At 42.7% G+C, this 15623-nt stretch overlaps 1 protein-coding gene across 1 annotated transcript; it reads right to left on the reverse strand.

Moving 5' to 3' along the window:
- Nucleotides 1–553: 553 nt before the first annotated feature.
- On the reverse strand, nt 554–11885 carry FNTA (farnesyltransferase, CAAX box, alpha). Its single transcript, XM_054809910.1, has 9 exons — nt 11720–11885; nt 10850–10935; nt 10146–10260; nt 9204–9308; nt 8340–8466; nt 7765–7913; nt 5773–5835; nt 5076–5247; nt 554–3565 (listed from the first exon to the last, which is right to left on the reverse strand). Exons 1-9 carry the CDS (start codon nt 11851–11853, stop codon nt 3437–3439), a joined length of 1080 nt encoding a protein of 359 aa, XP_054665885.1. The 5' UTR covers nt 11854–11885; the 3' UTR covers nt 554–3436.
- Between the last annotated feature and the right edge of the window lie 3738 nt (nt 11886–15623).

The raw sequence follows: 15623 nt of genomic DNA on the forward strand, positions 1-15623 counted from the left end.
CCATTTGCTTGCACAAGGCAAGAAAACCACAGCTGCAGTGTCTCCCCTGCCTGTTTTGAACTTGCACATAGGCAAGTCCACCAGCATTTGTGAACCCTTTGTGTGAGCCCGTAAGGGATGGCTCCACACGATCACTTAATGTTGTTCTCTTATCCCTTTGTTCTAAAAACCACAGGAGCATTTTGTGCTCTTGTAGGGGTCCACCTCTCCAGAAGCCTCTTGTTGCCACTGCGCTGCATGAATTGCCTGCTAGCACTTGGGCAGAAGTATTTCATGTGGTGGGAGTGATTAGAAACCTCATTGCTTCCCTGCTGGACGGTACTGCTCCCACACACGGTCCAGCTCAACAGCATTCTCCTAATCTGCCTCAGCACAGCAACCGATAGAAACATTTTGTGCTGAGATGTTTTTGTACTGAATAGATTAGGAAGGATTCACGCGCTGCAGCCAAGTTGCAGACACAATAAAGTGGAAGTCAATAACAGCTTAGACAGACAGACACAGCTAGACCAAGGCAAGAACATCAGCCTCTGATGAAAGCAGGCAAAGGAAATTATTTCACGTGCTTTAATAATTCTCCGTACTCCACTGAATGTTCCAATTACAATGATTTACAAGGGACAGTTGTACCAATACAGTTTTCCGTTTAGACACAGCTCTTCAGTAATAAAATTGTACACAAGAGTCACATCACTACACACAATCAGTAACAACAGTAGATTTTCTTGTACAGATGAACCCTTAGGAGAAATCAGTTTGGTGTTTACCCTGATCACAGGTAGTCAGTACCAATGCCTACATGTTAAAGTCATCTAACACTTCCTACTGTAAGATCCTTCTCTCTACAGCTCATACATTTTGTCAAGTTCCTACTTCCATGAGGAAGATTCTGTCTCAGACTCATTTTTAAAATAAAGGCTGGGTAGTTCCAGTTGAAACCTGGCTGGGCAGCTCTGACAGCTCAGTATTTCTGAGTACGGCTGACTACCACAAAACTGAGGTGCCTTTTGAAGAGAATTTTAGAGTTTCCTTGCAATCCAAATAACAGTAAACATAAACATTTGACAGAAAAACCAAACATTTCTGTTAAAACATAATGATCTCTTTTTTCAACTGGACTCCAGTCTCCAGCATGGTTTCTTCTTAGATTTGTACAATTTTTTGGTCACACATTTGTGTTATGTGAGAAGAGATACTGTTCTGTCACAGTATGTATCTGGTTATTCCTTCACTGTTAAACTTAACTCAGAAGTGGCATTATCTTTGCAAGTATTACTATGCATGTATAACCAGTATAAAACAGATTAACCCTGTCCGTAGACGACTCTCTACTGATTACTTCTAGACATAATTTTTAAGCATGAGAAGGCCATAGGCTGACCACACCATAAGAAAATAAGAGTCTTGTCAGAAGATCCTACCATTCTTGACATGGAATAGGGCTGAATCTATGATCTTTCCTCAGACTGTGACTAAGAGGTCACATGTGAAAACACATTGTCCCAGTGGACACTGTTTATCATGTTACCTTGGGACGAGTTATTTTCTCTGAAATTCATGCCAGCGTCTATGAAGAATACTCTGCCTTATTTCAAGCGCCCTCTGATTTCTGTTTATGAAAGATATCTGAACATAGTAACACCATATACAGAGGCAAAATTCTGTTCCCTCTTCACTTATGATGTTTATTTTAAGGATTGCATTTGTCTGTGTTATCTCTCTGAGCTTTCTTAACTGGTGGTGGCAAATATATTACTTTGTCCTGACAACCCTGAACATCCTGTCTGATCAGTACTCTGTATTTAGCGTAGTTTCACTTAGGAACAATTCATGGGGGTAGAAACATAGACTTTTTGTTCTATGCTGGAACTTCTGTGGTAAAAAAACACCAAAAAAAAAAAGCACAAAAAAGGCACCAGAAAAAAAAAAGAAGCAGGTAACAAGTCTCCAAAAGTTTGAAGTTCATGTCCATTTTAAATGTTCTGTAAAATGTCACTGTAAAAATGTTTTCTCTACTGCTGGGAAAGTGGCAAAAACATTAAAAAAAATTTACATGGCTTTCATGTATTAATTCAACTCCCCGTGAGTTGTTTTTTAATTTTAAAGAATGCATTGAATTAATGTATTTCAAGTGTTTAAAATTACAGCAGTAGCTTTTAATGGTTAATATCAGAAAGACTATTCCTATTATGGAATAAATACTAGTATTTATTTGATCCCTTTATGATCATCTCCAGAAAATATTTCACATCAGACAAGCACTCTATGCTAAGAACACAGTTTACAATAGCCATTTATTGAAAGCGGGGCAGACGCAGCAGTGTTCTTGTAAAGGTATTCACATCCTTTGCAGTTCTGTACTGCAGATGCTTTCTATCCTTCACAAAGGGGAGGAAAAAATACTTCTTGGATTAATATACGCATGGAAAAGATATGAAAAGCCTATAGAAGCAACAAGGTCAAGACATTTAATGCAAATAGGTCCCAAATAAAACCATTCCCTCCCTTCCAATTCAGTGAAGATACATGACATAACCAGTTAGTTATAATCTCTTCTGACCTATGACTTCAATTTGGTCTGGTTACAAATGAAGAAAAAAACCAAACCAACAGATTTTCAGCTGTTTGAACAGAATTCCAAGAAAAAACTAAGCAAATCTTCTAGAGTCCTCAAAACGTTTTTCCTGACTGAGCAGATAAGAATTCAAGGCTCCACTGAATACATTGAGCATCTTGAAGGTTTATGGGATGAGAATACTCCAGTGCAAAAGACACCTCAGTGCAATAGAATCCAATACCCTTAAAAGGGGATATTTTACTTTTATCTCTATTAGCATCTGAGAAGAACAGACTATGCACATGTACAGTCCAAAACAAAACACACTAAAAAAATTTCAGACAAATGCTTTAAGTTATCTGTTTTTAGTACGAAATGACACTTGGTATTAGCTGCACACAATAGCATGTGCTGTCAGTGAGGCAAATTGCTCCCACATGAGGCAACAACTGCAGTGCCTGCTTGCACTAATCAGACATAGGTTACTTTATATCTACTACAACTAAGTTACCTGCAGTCATTACTGCAGCATCTGATCTGACTGTGTTAGGAACTGTGAGTGGATAAACCAGGGCATGAGAAATTTGTTTAGTGCTTTATAAATAGTAGGTATAGCTTTACCTATTTATTAACAGGGAATAAACCCTTTATTTGGTACATTTCAATAATTAAGTCTTAATACATTTCTTGACTGCACCTAGACTATCACCAGTAGCAGCAGCGACCCGAGACTATACAGCATTCCGCACTCCTCTTTCATTGCAGTATCTCTTCACCAGGGGAATAATAACTACACTGAATTTTAAACTAGTTGATGACCCTACTAACTACTGCTTTAGAAGAGCTTGAGAACTTAACACTGTTTTCTTCCATGTTCACTTACTGCTGCTTGTCTGTCACAGTGCTCTGTTCAGTGCCTGAGCTGTGCTTGCTCTTAAGGGACCTTCCAATATATCTCCAGTATTCCTTTCGGATGGTGTCTTTTTCTTTAGCCAGAATTTCACACAACTATGAAAGAAAATTGAGAGATTGGAGCATTATATCAAAAGCTTATGGAATTGTTAATTATTTTTATAAAATGCATGCAATATATGGTTCAGCCAGTATTAGAAACACCTTTCTTAGCAACATTTGTTTCATTCACTGGATTTCCAACTGTTCAATGACCTCAAACTGGTATCAACACCAATTGGTAGTCAACCAACCTGACACTGCACAAAAACCTCTCCAGTCCTGTTTCAGTTGCAACTGCTTCCCTGTGACTCTTTTCATGCCTACCACTCATCACCTACCTCAGCCTATTCAGGCTGTAGTATACTCTAGTATACTTGTGATTTCCTGACAAGCTTGTTTGTCTTTCAGTGATCCAGTAAGCTGCAAACCACTTCATTCAAAACAGTGGGGGAACATCCTGCTCTTCAATCTCTAGTACTCTCAACAGACTGACAGGAGGTATTTTGTTCATGTTCTTACTCTTAGCAGACAGCCACAAAAGGATTCTCCATACAAGTCAGTAACCCTCTCTCACAACATGTTAGAGCTGGTGCTATACAGATACTTCTACATGTTCTGATTTTTGATTTATTTTTACGTAGGTGAGCAGTGAGGCACAGCAGAAGGCAACCCTATTCACAGGACATGCTGTGTAAAATTTACATGGTATGAGCACTCTCTACACATGTTCTAGCCAATTCCTTTTTATTATGCAGATGACGTTGCCTTACTCAGTGAACCAGAGTTGAGAAATAGGAGCTTCGATGCCTAAATAGATGAAGAAGTCAAACTCAGTGAAACAGTATAAAGGGACATGAATCTGGGAGGTACAACTGCACTTATTTACACTCTGGTCCTGGAACACAACAAAGCAAAAATGTTGAGAAAGAATGATGCTGGAACACAGAGACTTCACACAAGAACTGCAGCTCTAATTACACTGAATTCCAGTCTGTCCCACAGTGAATGAAAAATGTTCTTGTAAAACCTATACTGCAAATGACATCAAGGAGTTCCCCAAATATGAAGCACAGGGAGATACACAACACTGCTAGAAGTCATTTATTCTCTGTAGGAAATGTTCCTTACTGATGTCCCCAGGGCCTGCTGCCCTTTCAGCTAATTCTGCCAGCTTTCTTAGAAAGAGCTAAGAAGTGCAAAGGGAGCTTGAGATTCTGTTTAGACTCAGATACTCTGAGACAAGATTCACTAACCTACAGAGGAGTTAGCATGAAACTCCTCAATTGTTCAAACATCTCCTTTCTCCTGCAGGCAATATTACAAACCTTCCCTTACTACCAGATGAAGAAAACTTACAGTGATTTTTTAACTGGCAAGTTATTTATTGATAAATTCGTAAGACCCTTGTGATTATCTGGCTTTCATGTTCAACTCTTCATAGACGTCCTGTGATAAACAAGTAACCTGTTCTATTTACAAAAATCAATCCCATTTTGTCAGGATGTAAAACAAGAGAGCAACAGATGTCATCCCTAAGAAGCAAAACCAAGCTCTCAAAATGTACCTCCAATGCCTTGTTTAGTGTTTCCTCCTTGTTATCACACTGGTTTTCAAGCATATCTTCATATATGTCCACAAGAAAGGCAATCAGATAGGGTGAACTGTGGCTGGGCTGCAAATTCAACAGTTGCTCTAACAGATTTGGATACTTAGAAAGACCACGATCCTGTAGAATCCTAGAACAGAGGTTAATAGGCTTGAAACATAATGCTGGGGTATCTGGTGTGAAGAATTAAATTTTTGTTATGACTCCTTTATTTGGAGATGTGTTTTGAAATAAGGTGCAAATACAAGTAAGGCAGAAAGTAAGTAGCATGCAGCAATACATGCTTAATGCTCTAGTTCAATACAGCTTAATGTTCTAGTAAGCTAATACAGTTATGCTCAACTGAACAGAAATTAGACTGAAAGTATGCTCATTACTTCCTACTCTATGCTCTTGAACCCAGTAATATGACAGGTAAAGTTTTTAAAAGCATCAGAAGAACCAGCAATCCTCCCACAAGAACTACAGGGCCAGAAACTTAGTGGAAAGTTACAGAGAAATCAGGTTAATATATTAACCCTTTGTGGAGGTTTTTCCCTGCCCGCTTAAGCACACAACACTATAATGAACAGCAACAAGCTTTTTCCAGTTAAGAGCTAGGCATAAGACACCTTCTACAGATATTTTCTTTGCCCCACAGAGGAGGATGCCTCACCCTTTTAAATAGTTCCAAGCACTCTCATTATGTGGCACTGCTGTGATCATCTTAAGAGTGTATCTGTGAGAAAAAAGATAACAGGTCATGAATGCATCCACTAACAACGCAGTTAGAAATCACCTGAATGTGCTGCTCCCAAATACATCCTTCTAGTCTGTATTTTAGAGTCATTTTGCAGGTCATCTCAGCTGGGACATAGATCATAAATGTCTCGCAATATAATCACCACAAGTCTCAGAGAGGCAGACATTGTGAGAACTGTTTTAAATTCTGAAGTGTTCCATTTGCTGCATTGCATACAATAATGAAACAGTTCTCAAAATTATGAGCAATAACGCTAAGGAACAACATGATATACTCTCCTGATATGCTAAAGGAATAACTTGTCTCTTGATGCTCAGAAATGGCAAGGGGCGGAAAAGGGCTAGAGTAATTGAAGCCCAGGGTGAGCTACGTTAATATGACTGCACGTGGTATGTTCCATACCTATTTGCAGAACTATTTTCATGAGGCTGCACTTCAGCAAACCCACAGAAAGGCAGAGCTTGGGCTTTCAGCTAACACAGCCTTCTGCAGCAGTTCTTTTAAAGTAGCAATTAGGCAGCAACTCTAAAAGCATAGCAACAGGAGGCACCTGCCATACAGTCGCAAAGTCACATTTCATCTTCACAAAACATACTTTACCTTCTGCCCTTCACCAGCATAACCAGACATTCAGCTGATTTTCAGAGAGAGCAGATGCTGATAAAAAATTCTATAAGTAGTACTGAAAAAACCAACCCAACCAACCCGAAACCTTTTTTAACCTTCTGTAGTCACTATGACAAAGACCAAGTTTATCAAGCAACAAGCAGCCCAACTAGAGTTCTACACTGACATCTGGGAAGTTTTAACCTTAGACAGTCTGATTCTTAAGATGGTACCCAATTATCTTGAACATAGCACCATGTATAAACAGATCAAAGGAAGATGTCAGATCTAACCTCTGGAGAGAAAAGGTTGGAAATATCCAGGCCTGACTCATGGAAATGGTTCAGATGTATTAATCTGCAGAAAATTATGAACTGGAACAGAAGTACAACTTACAGCAGTTTCCAAAGAAAACCATGAAAGATGGTGGGGGCTGGGATCCTCTATGAACAACGTACCAATGGACCTACTCAGAGACTCAGTCTTTCTTCTGAAGAATAACTCCAAAAAATTGCAGTACCTTCTTTTCATTGCTTTTTCACTTTAGACAAACATCTTCTAAACATCAACCCTGAGCAGCAGTCTGACATGTGAAAATGATACAAGGAAGCTTCCCTTACACCATCAATAGTAAAGCAAGTGGCTAGAAGCCCAGTCTGTCCTCAGTTACAAACATACCATTTCAAAACAGTTTCCAAAGCTCATTTTCCTCAAAACTACCAAACTCACACAGGTAGTTATCTTTGTGCTGACCACATACCCCTGAAAGCTACTTTCCTTTTCCAGCTGCATCAAATTCCTCACAAAAAGCAATTCCTCTTCCTACAATCCATGTCCATCTTACTTTAAATCATTGTGGCTACTGTACTACTAAAAAAGCAGTTCAGCACAACTCTGGGAGTGCCTCTCCTTCCAAGCTTTCTAGGAGTAGGATGTAAGATACTAATTAACAGCACAACTTATGTGGTTCCAGTGTCACAGATTTTCTGCAGGTTGTTCCACTACAGCTAGCAGACTATGAAAGGCTAAGTTTTATTTGCACAAAAAAAAGCAGGGCAGGAAGACAGACTCATGAGAACAGCTTGCCCAGGGTAAGCATAGCTTGTTTCAGTACTACTCAAGTCGTCAGTGGTACTGAACACATCTATACATGCACTAACACTTGATCTGCTACCCATGACAGTGAGCCCAAAACCTGCATTAAAACCAGGAAAGACAAGCCCACAGGGACTGTCAAAGTATTCATTTGGTATCATGTAATGGAGAATGCTTAATGTGCGCATGAACAGCATTACTAACTGGACTTCTCTGTCTAGGACTGCTGGATCATCATAGCCAGTGGTGTTGAAAATTACGAAGTGTCGTTGGTTCCAAACAGAGTTGTTTCTCACATCTTCCCTCAAAAGCTGGTCTACGTATTCCAGTTCATTGTCCCATAATTTGAACTCCTATGGAAAAGGAAGAGAGAATATCACAATCAAAAGTTTTTATTTTTTAAAATATATTCTCCTTGCTCCTAAGTTCTCTGAACATTAGATACAGAGACTTTTTTTAAAGAAAGCAACATGAAGTTCAAAGAAAAAGAAGGAAGGGTGCACTAAGAACACGCTACGCTATTCAGTTGCACACAGTGATATTAGTTAATCGTTAAATTCACATACATAACAGCAAGCAGCCAACAATAGACCTTTTTGAACTCAATTCCTATAAGGCAAGTTTATAGCTAACCTCTACCACACATTAAAACGCAATTGTTTTTCCCCCTTCGGCCTGAAGAAACAAGTGCCAAATGCAATTCAGATTGTATTTAAGAAGGAATACTCTACAACCCGAGCAGCTTATTTACTGAATCAAGAATTCCGTGGATACAATACCTGAATAACCCATTGTCTATGTTGCCACGCATGGTAATTTTTGGCATCTTGGTTAAGAATGTCAGCTATGAACTCCAGCTCTTGGGATGGATCCTGCAGCCACTCCACCAACACCCGTCTGTGATGCCTAATGACAAAGGAGGAAACTATTTTTAGAACAGTCTGAACATTTTTTGTGAACATGTGGTCTGCATTAAAACTGCATATAGCAACTGTAATACTTAGCAAAAAACCCACTTTGAAGTTAAATACTTCAAATTAAATATACATTTTACTTGGCTCTGAGAAATACATAATGTATACTTATATATAACAAATTCTAACTACACATACGTATTGGCCAATCACCTCCTTTTAGACAACTTATGTTCACTTGAAGTAACATGTTTCCACTTTTAACACTCATGGCTAAAGTCTTCAGCAGAATAAAATTTTCTAGCACTACATAGTATCTCTAGCAATAACAGCACCACTGTTTTGCCTATTCCCATTCACTTGGGAAAAACCCAACAACAGTTAAGCAAACTCCAAGAGCCAATAAAAGAAAAAATACTATTTTCTATTTGTCTTTTTGTTTACCTTTTCACGAGTAATTTTTTTGATCCGTCAACTTATTTTGACAGTTTAAAAGTTGAAATTAAAAGAAAACAAGATCTTTTTAGCATGTCATAATCATATGTTTAGAAGAAACTGCTAAAGAGGACTTTGGCAGTGACACTGATGCAAGTCCATTTAACTCCTTTGCTACTGTCACTGCAGTAGATGGAGGAAACACCTCTTAGGATCAATGATCACAACTTATTCTAGACAATTTACAAAACAAAAATTATCTGCCGAAGAACCGAAAAGAAAACGTGATTTTACCAGACTTGGTAGTTCTTTGGTTGATCTTCAATGATAGCTGTAATATACCTAAGTTCCTCATGGAGATCCTTTCCCAAAGACTGCAGGAGGACTCTCCGGAAATGCCTGTAAAAAAGTCAAGCATTTCAACACTGCAACAGGGCTTTCCTAAAATTCACAGAGGAGAACACAGAAGAAGAGTTCTTCTAACAGATATTGAGTCAAAAAGAATGCAAAAAAACTAACCCACGTATCCAGGTCTGTTAAAGGCAATTCAAACATTATCGAACAGTGGAGAACTGGAATACAACTGGTTACAACAGTATGTAATCTAAAATCACAGCAATCTTGTTTCATATTAACCTCTGTCTACCCACACAAGTCTTATCATCATGGAAGCTATGACTTACATGCTTAAAATAATGTAAACTTTCTGATTTTATGCAAGTTAGTGGAATAAAGATGTACAAGAGGTACTTGTTAGCATTCATGAGTTAAAAGGTGCTACTTCAAATATGAAAAATTCACTGTTTATTCGTCACCTAACTAAACATTAACCTGACAGATCCTCTGAAATACACTATTTAGTAAGTATACAATTATTTAGCAGGAAATAGCAGCTATCATGCTTTTATGCCTCTTCTTGAAATCAACTTGAGAGTATTTTCAGCATTTTGCCAAGGCCATGCTATTAGGTAAGTGATCTAATTTCAAACAGCAAAGTTCTTTTTTGTGGCTAATGCTGACCTTGCTTGATAATATCCTCAAAGCCAAATGAATGAAAACCACTGAATAAAAATGAGACACGGAAAATACTGAACAAAGGCTTTCTTCAGAAGCTCACTGGAAGTCTACACTGTTCTTCTGTGTAAACTCAACTAGTCATGCCCTGATTAGACTAACAAAGACATAAGAGGCTGGCAATCAAATGATGATAGAAATAATCCCAAGATTATCACTTACCATACTGTGTAGTTTGCAGCATTTAACTCAATGGCATCTGCTGTCAGCTTAAAAGCTCTTTCGCTTCTCTCATCCCGCTGCAGAACAGCCCGGAAGTAATCATAGACATCTCGAACTAAATAGATAACAGCATCTTATCCAAGGCTATGAGACAACGGCCTGATTAGGGTGTAAGGTTAATGATTCTTTGAAGTTACTGCCTATTTTGTGTACTTTAAAATGATAGCCACATATTGCTCTGACAGCACTGTTGATTGAAACCTCTCAATGATATTAGTATACTGAAAAGCTGCAAAAATAACTTAAAGATACACCGTCTGAATAATACCAAAACAGTAAGAAAAGTTCCTTGCTGCTTACTCATGCTATTTCCCCAGACGCAGTAGCTTCATATGTCTTCCGCTCATGTGCTAGAAATGCCTTATTATGTCAACTAGAATGTCTGCTGTATTACCTCTTAAGCCATGTGATTTTGAAATAAAACCTTGGCTACTGACATCTCAGATGGAGATTCAACTTCAGTGATGCTTGGCGAAAACATCACACACAACCACCGTAACATAATAAATATTAAATTACTTTCTTTGCAGTACTACTCTAGAAAATATATTACCTAAAATGTGAAGTCTTGCTTTAACAATGCTAAGGGCAGATACAAACTTAACCACCTTAAGTTTTCAGTACAGAATGTATTTAAAACTTACATTTTTCACTGTAGATGATCTGAACAACAGGATTTGGCCCATCATTTTGAGGCACAGGTTCAATATCTGCCCATTCCTTCCTGTCCCTGTAAATACATGTTTTTGGTTTTTTTCAATGCTTCTGAAAAGCACAAAATACTACTCAAACCAGTACACAAACAAATCTATGTCCAGCAAGACATTCTTGTTCCCAGCGGTCATTATTATTGTCACTGAGTTGCATAACATAAGCCAGCATATAAACAAGGAGGTATTGACATATGTAACGGCACCAATGTCCAGTTGTAAGACAACCTGGGAGAGGAAAGGAACCAGTCACCTCGTCCTCAGACTGTCACAGCCGCATCGCTGTGACATGGGTTTGAGCGGTATGCGACACCAGCGGCTTTCAGCGTCAGCGGGTACCCGCTTTTTACGGCTTTCCGCTCCTGGAGACCGGGGCGGCTGGGGGCGGCCACGCTGACCTCCCACCTCACAGGCCGGGCGGGGCGGCGGGAATCGCCCGGCCTCTCCTCCTCCACCCACTCCGCGCGGGCCGGCGGGGCGGTACCTAACAGCACCTAGCCAGTCCTCCCCTCCTCCTCCTCCCGTCCCAGCAGCAGGGGCGGCTCCCACGGCCCGCTACCGCCCTCCGGTCTCGGCTCCGCCATCCCGCGCCCACCACTCCCGACAGCCGCTCCCGGGGGGGCGCGCGCGCAACACGTCACGACGCGACGCGACGCGACGCGACGCCACCGCCCTTGCGCCCGTGGGGGGGTAGGGGGGAAGGAGGAAGGGGGGGGAAGGAGGGAGGGGGGGAAGGAGGGAGAGAGCCAAGGAGGGAGAGAGCCCCGTCCCCGCCACTCGGGGACTGCGCCGCCGCGGCCGTACCTGTAGAGCACGTAGCCGCCGTCCTCGCCCTCCTCCTCCTCTTCCAGCAGCTGCCCGAAGCTGCCCTCCGGCTCGCTGCCGCACTCCCCCTCCGGATGCAACTCTGCCGCCGCCGCAGTCCCCTCCGTCGCCATCGCCCCCCTTGCCGCTTCCGGGACCTGGCGGAACCATAGAGGCCGGCACGGCGGCGGGGGCAGAGCGGCCGCGTGGTTGGCTATCGCCCCCCGCTGGCGCGGAGGGCGGTGGCGGCCGGGGCTGAGCGACGCCCTGTCTGCCGCCGGGGCCTGGCCGGGACGCGCCGGCCGGTGGCGCTGGGCCGGCAGCTGGGCAGGGCCGCTGCCATCTACCTCCGGACCTGTGGGCGGTAACGGCAGCGCCCAGGGGCCGCGCTGCGCTCTGAGGAGCTGTAATCCAGGAGGCCGCTAATTAGCCGTCAGAAACTTACCGGGGGAGCCGGCGGGAGGTTGGGCCGGGCCCGCGCCCCGGGGCTGGGGTACTTCTGCGGGTTGTTCTTCCCCTTCCACCGCGCCCTGACGAAAACCTGTGGACCCAGCAGGATCTGTCGGCATTGTGCCCTGACCGGTGGTCATGGGCGTTACAGTGTAGCTCTTACTGGTTATTTGGGTGGCTGTTATCTACTGTGTTGTGCTTTATGCTTGGTTTTCACTGCTGTAAACTAAACTCTGAGATACAAGAAGTGAAGGGAGGCATTTCTTACGCCAGCTGTAGCGTATTTTCCGTGAGAACCCACCCTAACACCAATACCAGGGTTTGCAGGCGCAAGGCCATGAGACCAACAGCACCGGACTGACACTGGGAAAGCAGGGGAAAACAGAGGCTCTGGGAAATGCTTGCTACGTCACCTGAGGTGGAAAGTTACAGAGCTGCAAATAGCGGGTCCCTGGCATTGCTTAAGGTACTGCAGGCAGGGTGAGCTGTGTTCCCTGCCCTATGGAAACTCACCATTTTTGAGTTGAACTTTCTAACAGGGCAATGCTGAGGAATCTGATGTCTGTAAAAGGTGGAATTAGAGGGGGCTTTTAAACAGCCAGTTGTAACCAGTGGGTGAAATTGGGGAAGGCAGGAGATTCTCTGGTGATGTTGGTCAGTAGGATAAAGTAGCTGAGCTGAAGATAGTCACTAGGAAACGCAGCTGACCCAGTGTTACAGGTTCATAATGCGGGGCATGCTGAGGTGCTTTAGAGAGGGGAAGGTGAAGACAGGCAGAGCACATGTGTAGTAAGGGCCCTGCATACGTCTGTATCTGTCCTGTATATTCAGGGAGGTGGGAAATCATTAAGTGTGTGGTGGAAAAGGTTAAAGTCATTAAATTCTGGGGTGCTTGAGTTGAAAAGGCTGTAGGTGTGTCACATGTTTTACAACCATTTTACAGAAAGAACGGTGCCAGAGGAACAATGGAGTATTGCACAGCTGCAAATCGAAACAAGAAGATCCAGGACAAGGAAGAATCAGGCCTGCAGGTGGTTCTTCTGTCACTGAGCAGCTCTGTCTCCTTTGGGAAGTCACTTGACCTCTGCACTTTCCTTGCCTCTCTGCCTTTTTTCTGCCCTATTTTAATGGTGTACTTGGTGGTTTCATTTGATTCTGCCGGGATGTTCATACAGTGACCGGAGTGCATAGTTTGGTTGGTGCCTCTGGCTATTACAGTAATATAGACTGTAGTAATATCATAATGGAGGGAAAAAAACAGAGCAATCTACTGAAAGGTTGCTTTGGACTATGGAAATATGAATAGAACAGAAAGGAAATGGAGAAAGATGTACCGAGAGACAGAGACGATATCCAGCAGTACCTAAATGAAAGAAAATAATTATAAAATGCAGAGCATTCTAAAAAAAAGAGAGAAAGAACCAAGAAGGGCCTAAAAAGAAGTTATATTAAAATTTTAAACAGATCAGACTAAATGTGCACATAAGAATGAGAGAAACCTCAAAGGCTTTAAATCCTGTTTTATAAGAGACAGAACAGAGAGTCACTGTTCCTGACCTGTGGAGGGAAAGGTTGCATTGTGAGTTCATTAGATACCAGCAGGTCTCCATGGGCAGAGGGCACTTGAGACACAGATCTTTAAGAAATCTGGTTTATTAGCTCTGCTGTTTGAAGAACAGTTTGGTTTTTTGGTCATGCTTCCTCCAGAACTAACACATAATGACCTGCCATTGCTGTTGCTTATACTAGTGTTATCTTTACCAGCTATTTAACATGGATTTAACAGTTCTTTAATTTGGACAGGCCAGATATTGCAATAGGAGATTATTTCCTCAGAGTGGCGTAGCAGGACAAGAAACAAAAGTGAGCTGCTCTGAGGCCAGCCACTGGATGGAGCTGTTCCAAGACTATCTTGCGGATGGCATGGGGCGGACAGCAGGTAGGAGAGCTATCCTACTGTCATCAGGACTAGCTTCTGCCTTTTCAGTCTGAACCTGTGGGGGGCTGGGGTCTGTGGGCTGCTTCTAAGGGCTTGAGGGATGGTAACTGAGAAAAGCAAGCCCGTTGCAGGAAGTTGAAGCGTGTTACAAACAAGTTTTGTCCTTATGAGAGCAACTTACGAGTCTGCCAACTGAGGAAGTTTGAAATCCATGAGTATAACTGAGTTTTAAAATGATGGACCAGACCAAAACCCAGTGGGATCACTGATTCTGATCTGTCTCCAACCACTCAATTTACTGAACTACACACTTGTTGTGGCATGACAGCTTCAGTGCTTTCAGCCTCGGGGCACTCTGAAAGCCTTAGTCAGGCTTGCAGAAGCGGGGTTCTGCCTTAGCAAGGATCTGCTTTGCAAAACAACACTTGGAGGTTCTTGCTGCATGCCTCCTGGCTCAGAGTCAGTGGAGATTGTTCATATTACAGGTCTAATATCTGTAACCACACTTTGCAGGGGATGTTATAACCCCCACCTGAAGCTTCTGCTTGACTCCAGGACCTTTGGGAAGAAGCAACAAATAGGATGAGCACTGCAATGAAGCTCTAAACAAAGAGTGGGGGATAAATCTGTCGTGTCCCAGCACTGCAGTGTCAGTTACTAGTTTTTATGTTAGGAGGAGCCTGGTAGCTCAGAGAGAAGTCGGAGCTCCGTGGTGCAGTATGTGCAGCAAGATGTGGGCGCCGTTCCAAATGGGCCATGCTACAGGCAAGCATAGCTATGGAGGAAAGGGGGCAGAGCCAGCATGGCAGGGGTCACTTGAACTACTGCAGGAACTGGATTCAGGCTGTCTGCTGGGCACCCCTGTGAGCCTCTCAGGGATGCTGCAGGCATCACCCACTATAGAGTTCAGAGAGGAGCTGTATGCATAGTATTTGCGCTATTTATATCACTCATGCATTTCAGTTGAAGCTCGTCGGGTGTTCCCTCTGCCTCCTTTGGGTTCTTCTTTCTGCTCCCCCAGGTCACCCTCTTGCACCTCCCCTGCCTGCCATGTCCGGGTTAGAAGCAGCAGCTTTCCAGTGTTTGTGTATAAATACAAGTACATATGAAGAAGTGTGTAGGTATCAGATCTCTCTCTTAATACAAATGTGTATGTATGAGAGAGATGTGTTACAAATACAAACATGTATGGTTCATGTGTGTGTGCTGGGTGGATAAATATGGGATCTGCCCTCAGCCAGCAGAATCAGCCTTTCCGAGTAAATGACTTAGACTGCAAATGCCAAAAACTGCCTAAAGAGGGGCCCAGCCTCTGGAAGCACCGACCTGGCAGACAGGACTGTTTCCTGATCGCTACGCTTGGCCTTGCAGGGACGCCTTGGCAAGGCTGGGAGCAAGGCATGGTCTCAGACAGGATGCCTGCCACAGCTCTGCGCCTGAGGGATGCATTCACTCTCTGTGAGCCAGGGCTGGTTCTCCAGGCGCTTCGGGGCTTCCCAACTTCCGTGATGCATT

This window comes from Grus americana, chromosome Z (assembly GCF_028858705.1).
Source record: "Grus americana isolate bGruAme1 chromosome Z, bGruAme1.mat, whole genome shotgun sequence".
In the NCBI taxonomy this organism is placed as follows: domain Eukaryota; kingdom Metazoa; phylum Chordata; class Aves; order Gruiformes; family Gruidae; genus Grus; species Grus americana.

Bases quoted from the DNA above. Each gene is read 5' to 3' on its own strand.
- FNTA (XM_054809910.1), bottom strand. From the start codon at position 11,853: ATGGCGACGGAGGGGACTGCGGCGGCGGCAGAGTTGCATCCGGAGGGG. The intron at 10,936-11,719 runs GTACGGCCGCGG...ATGTATTTACAG, and splicing joins GGCGGCTACGTGCTCTACAG to GGACAGGAAGGAATGGGCAG. The intron at 3,566-5,075 runs GTACATTTTGAG...TTTCTTTCATAG, and splicing joins CACTAAACAAGGCATTGGAG to TTGTGTGAAATTCTGGCTAA.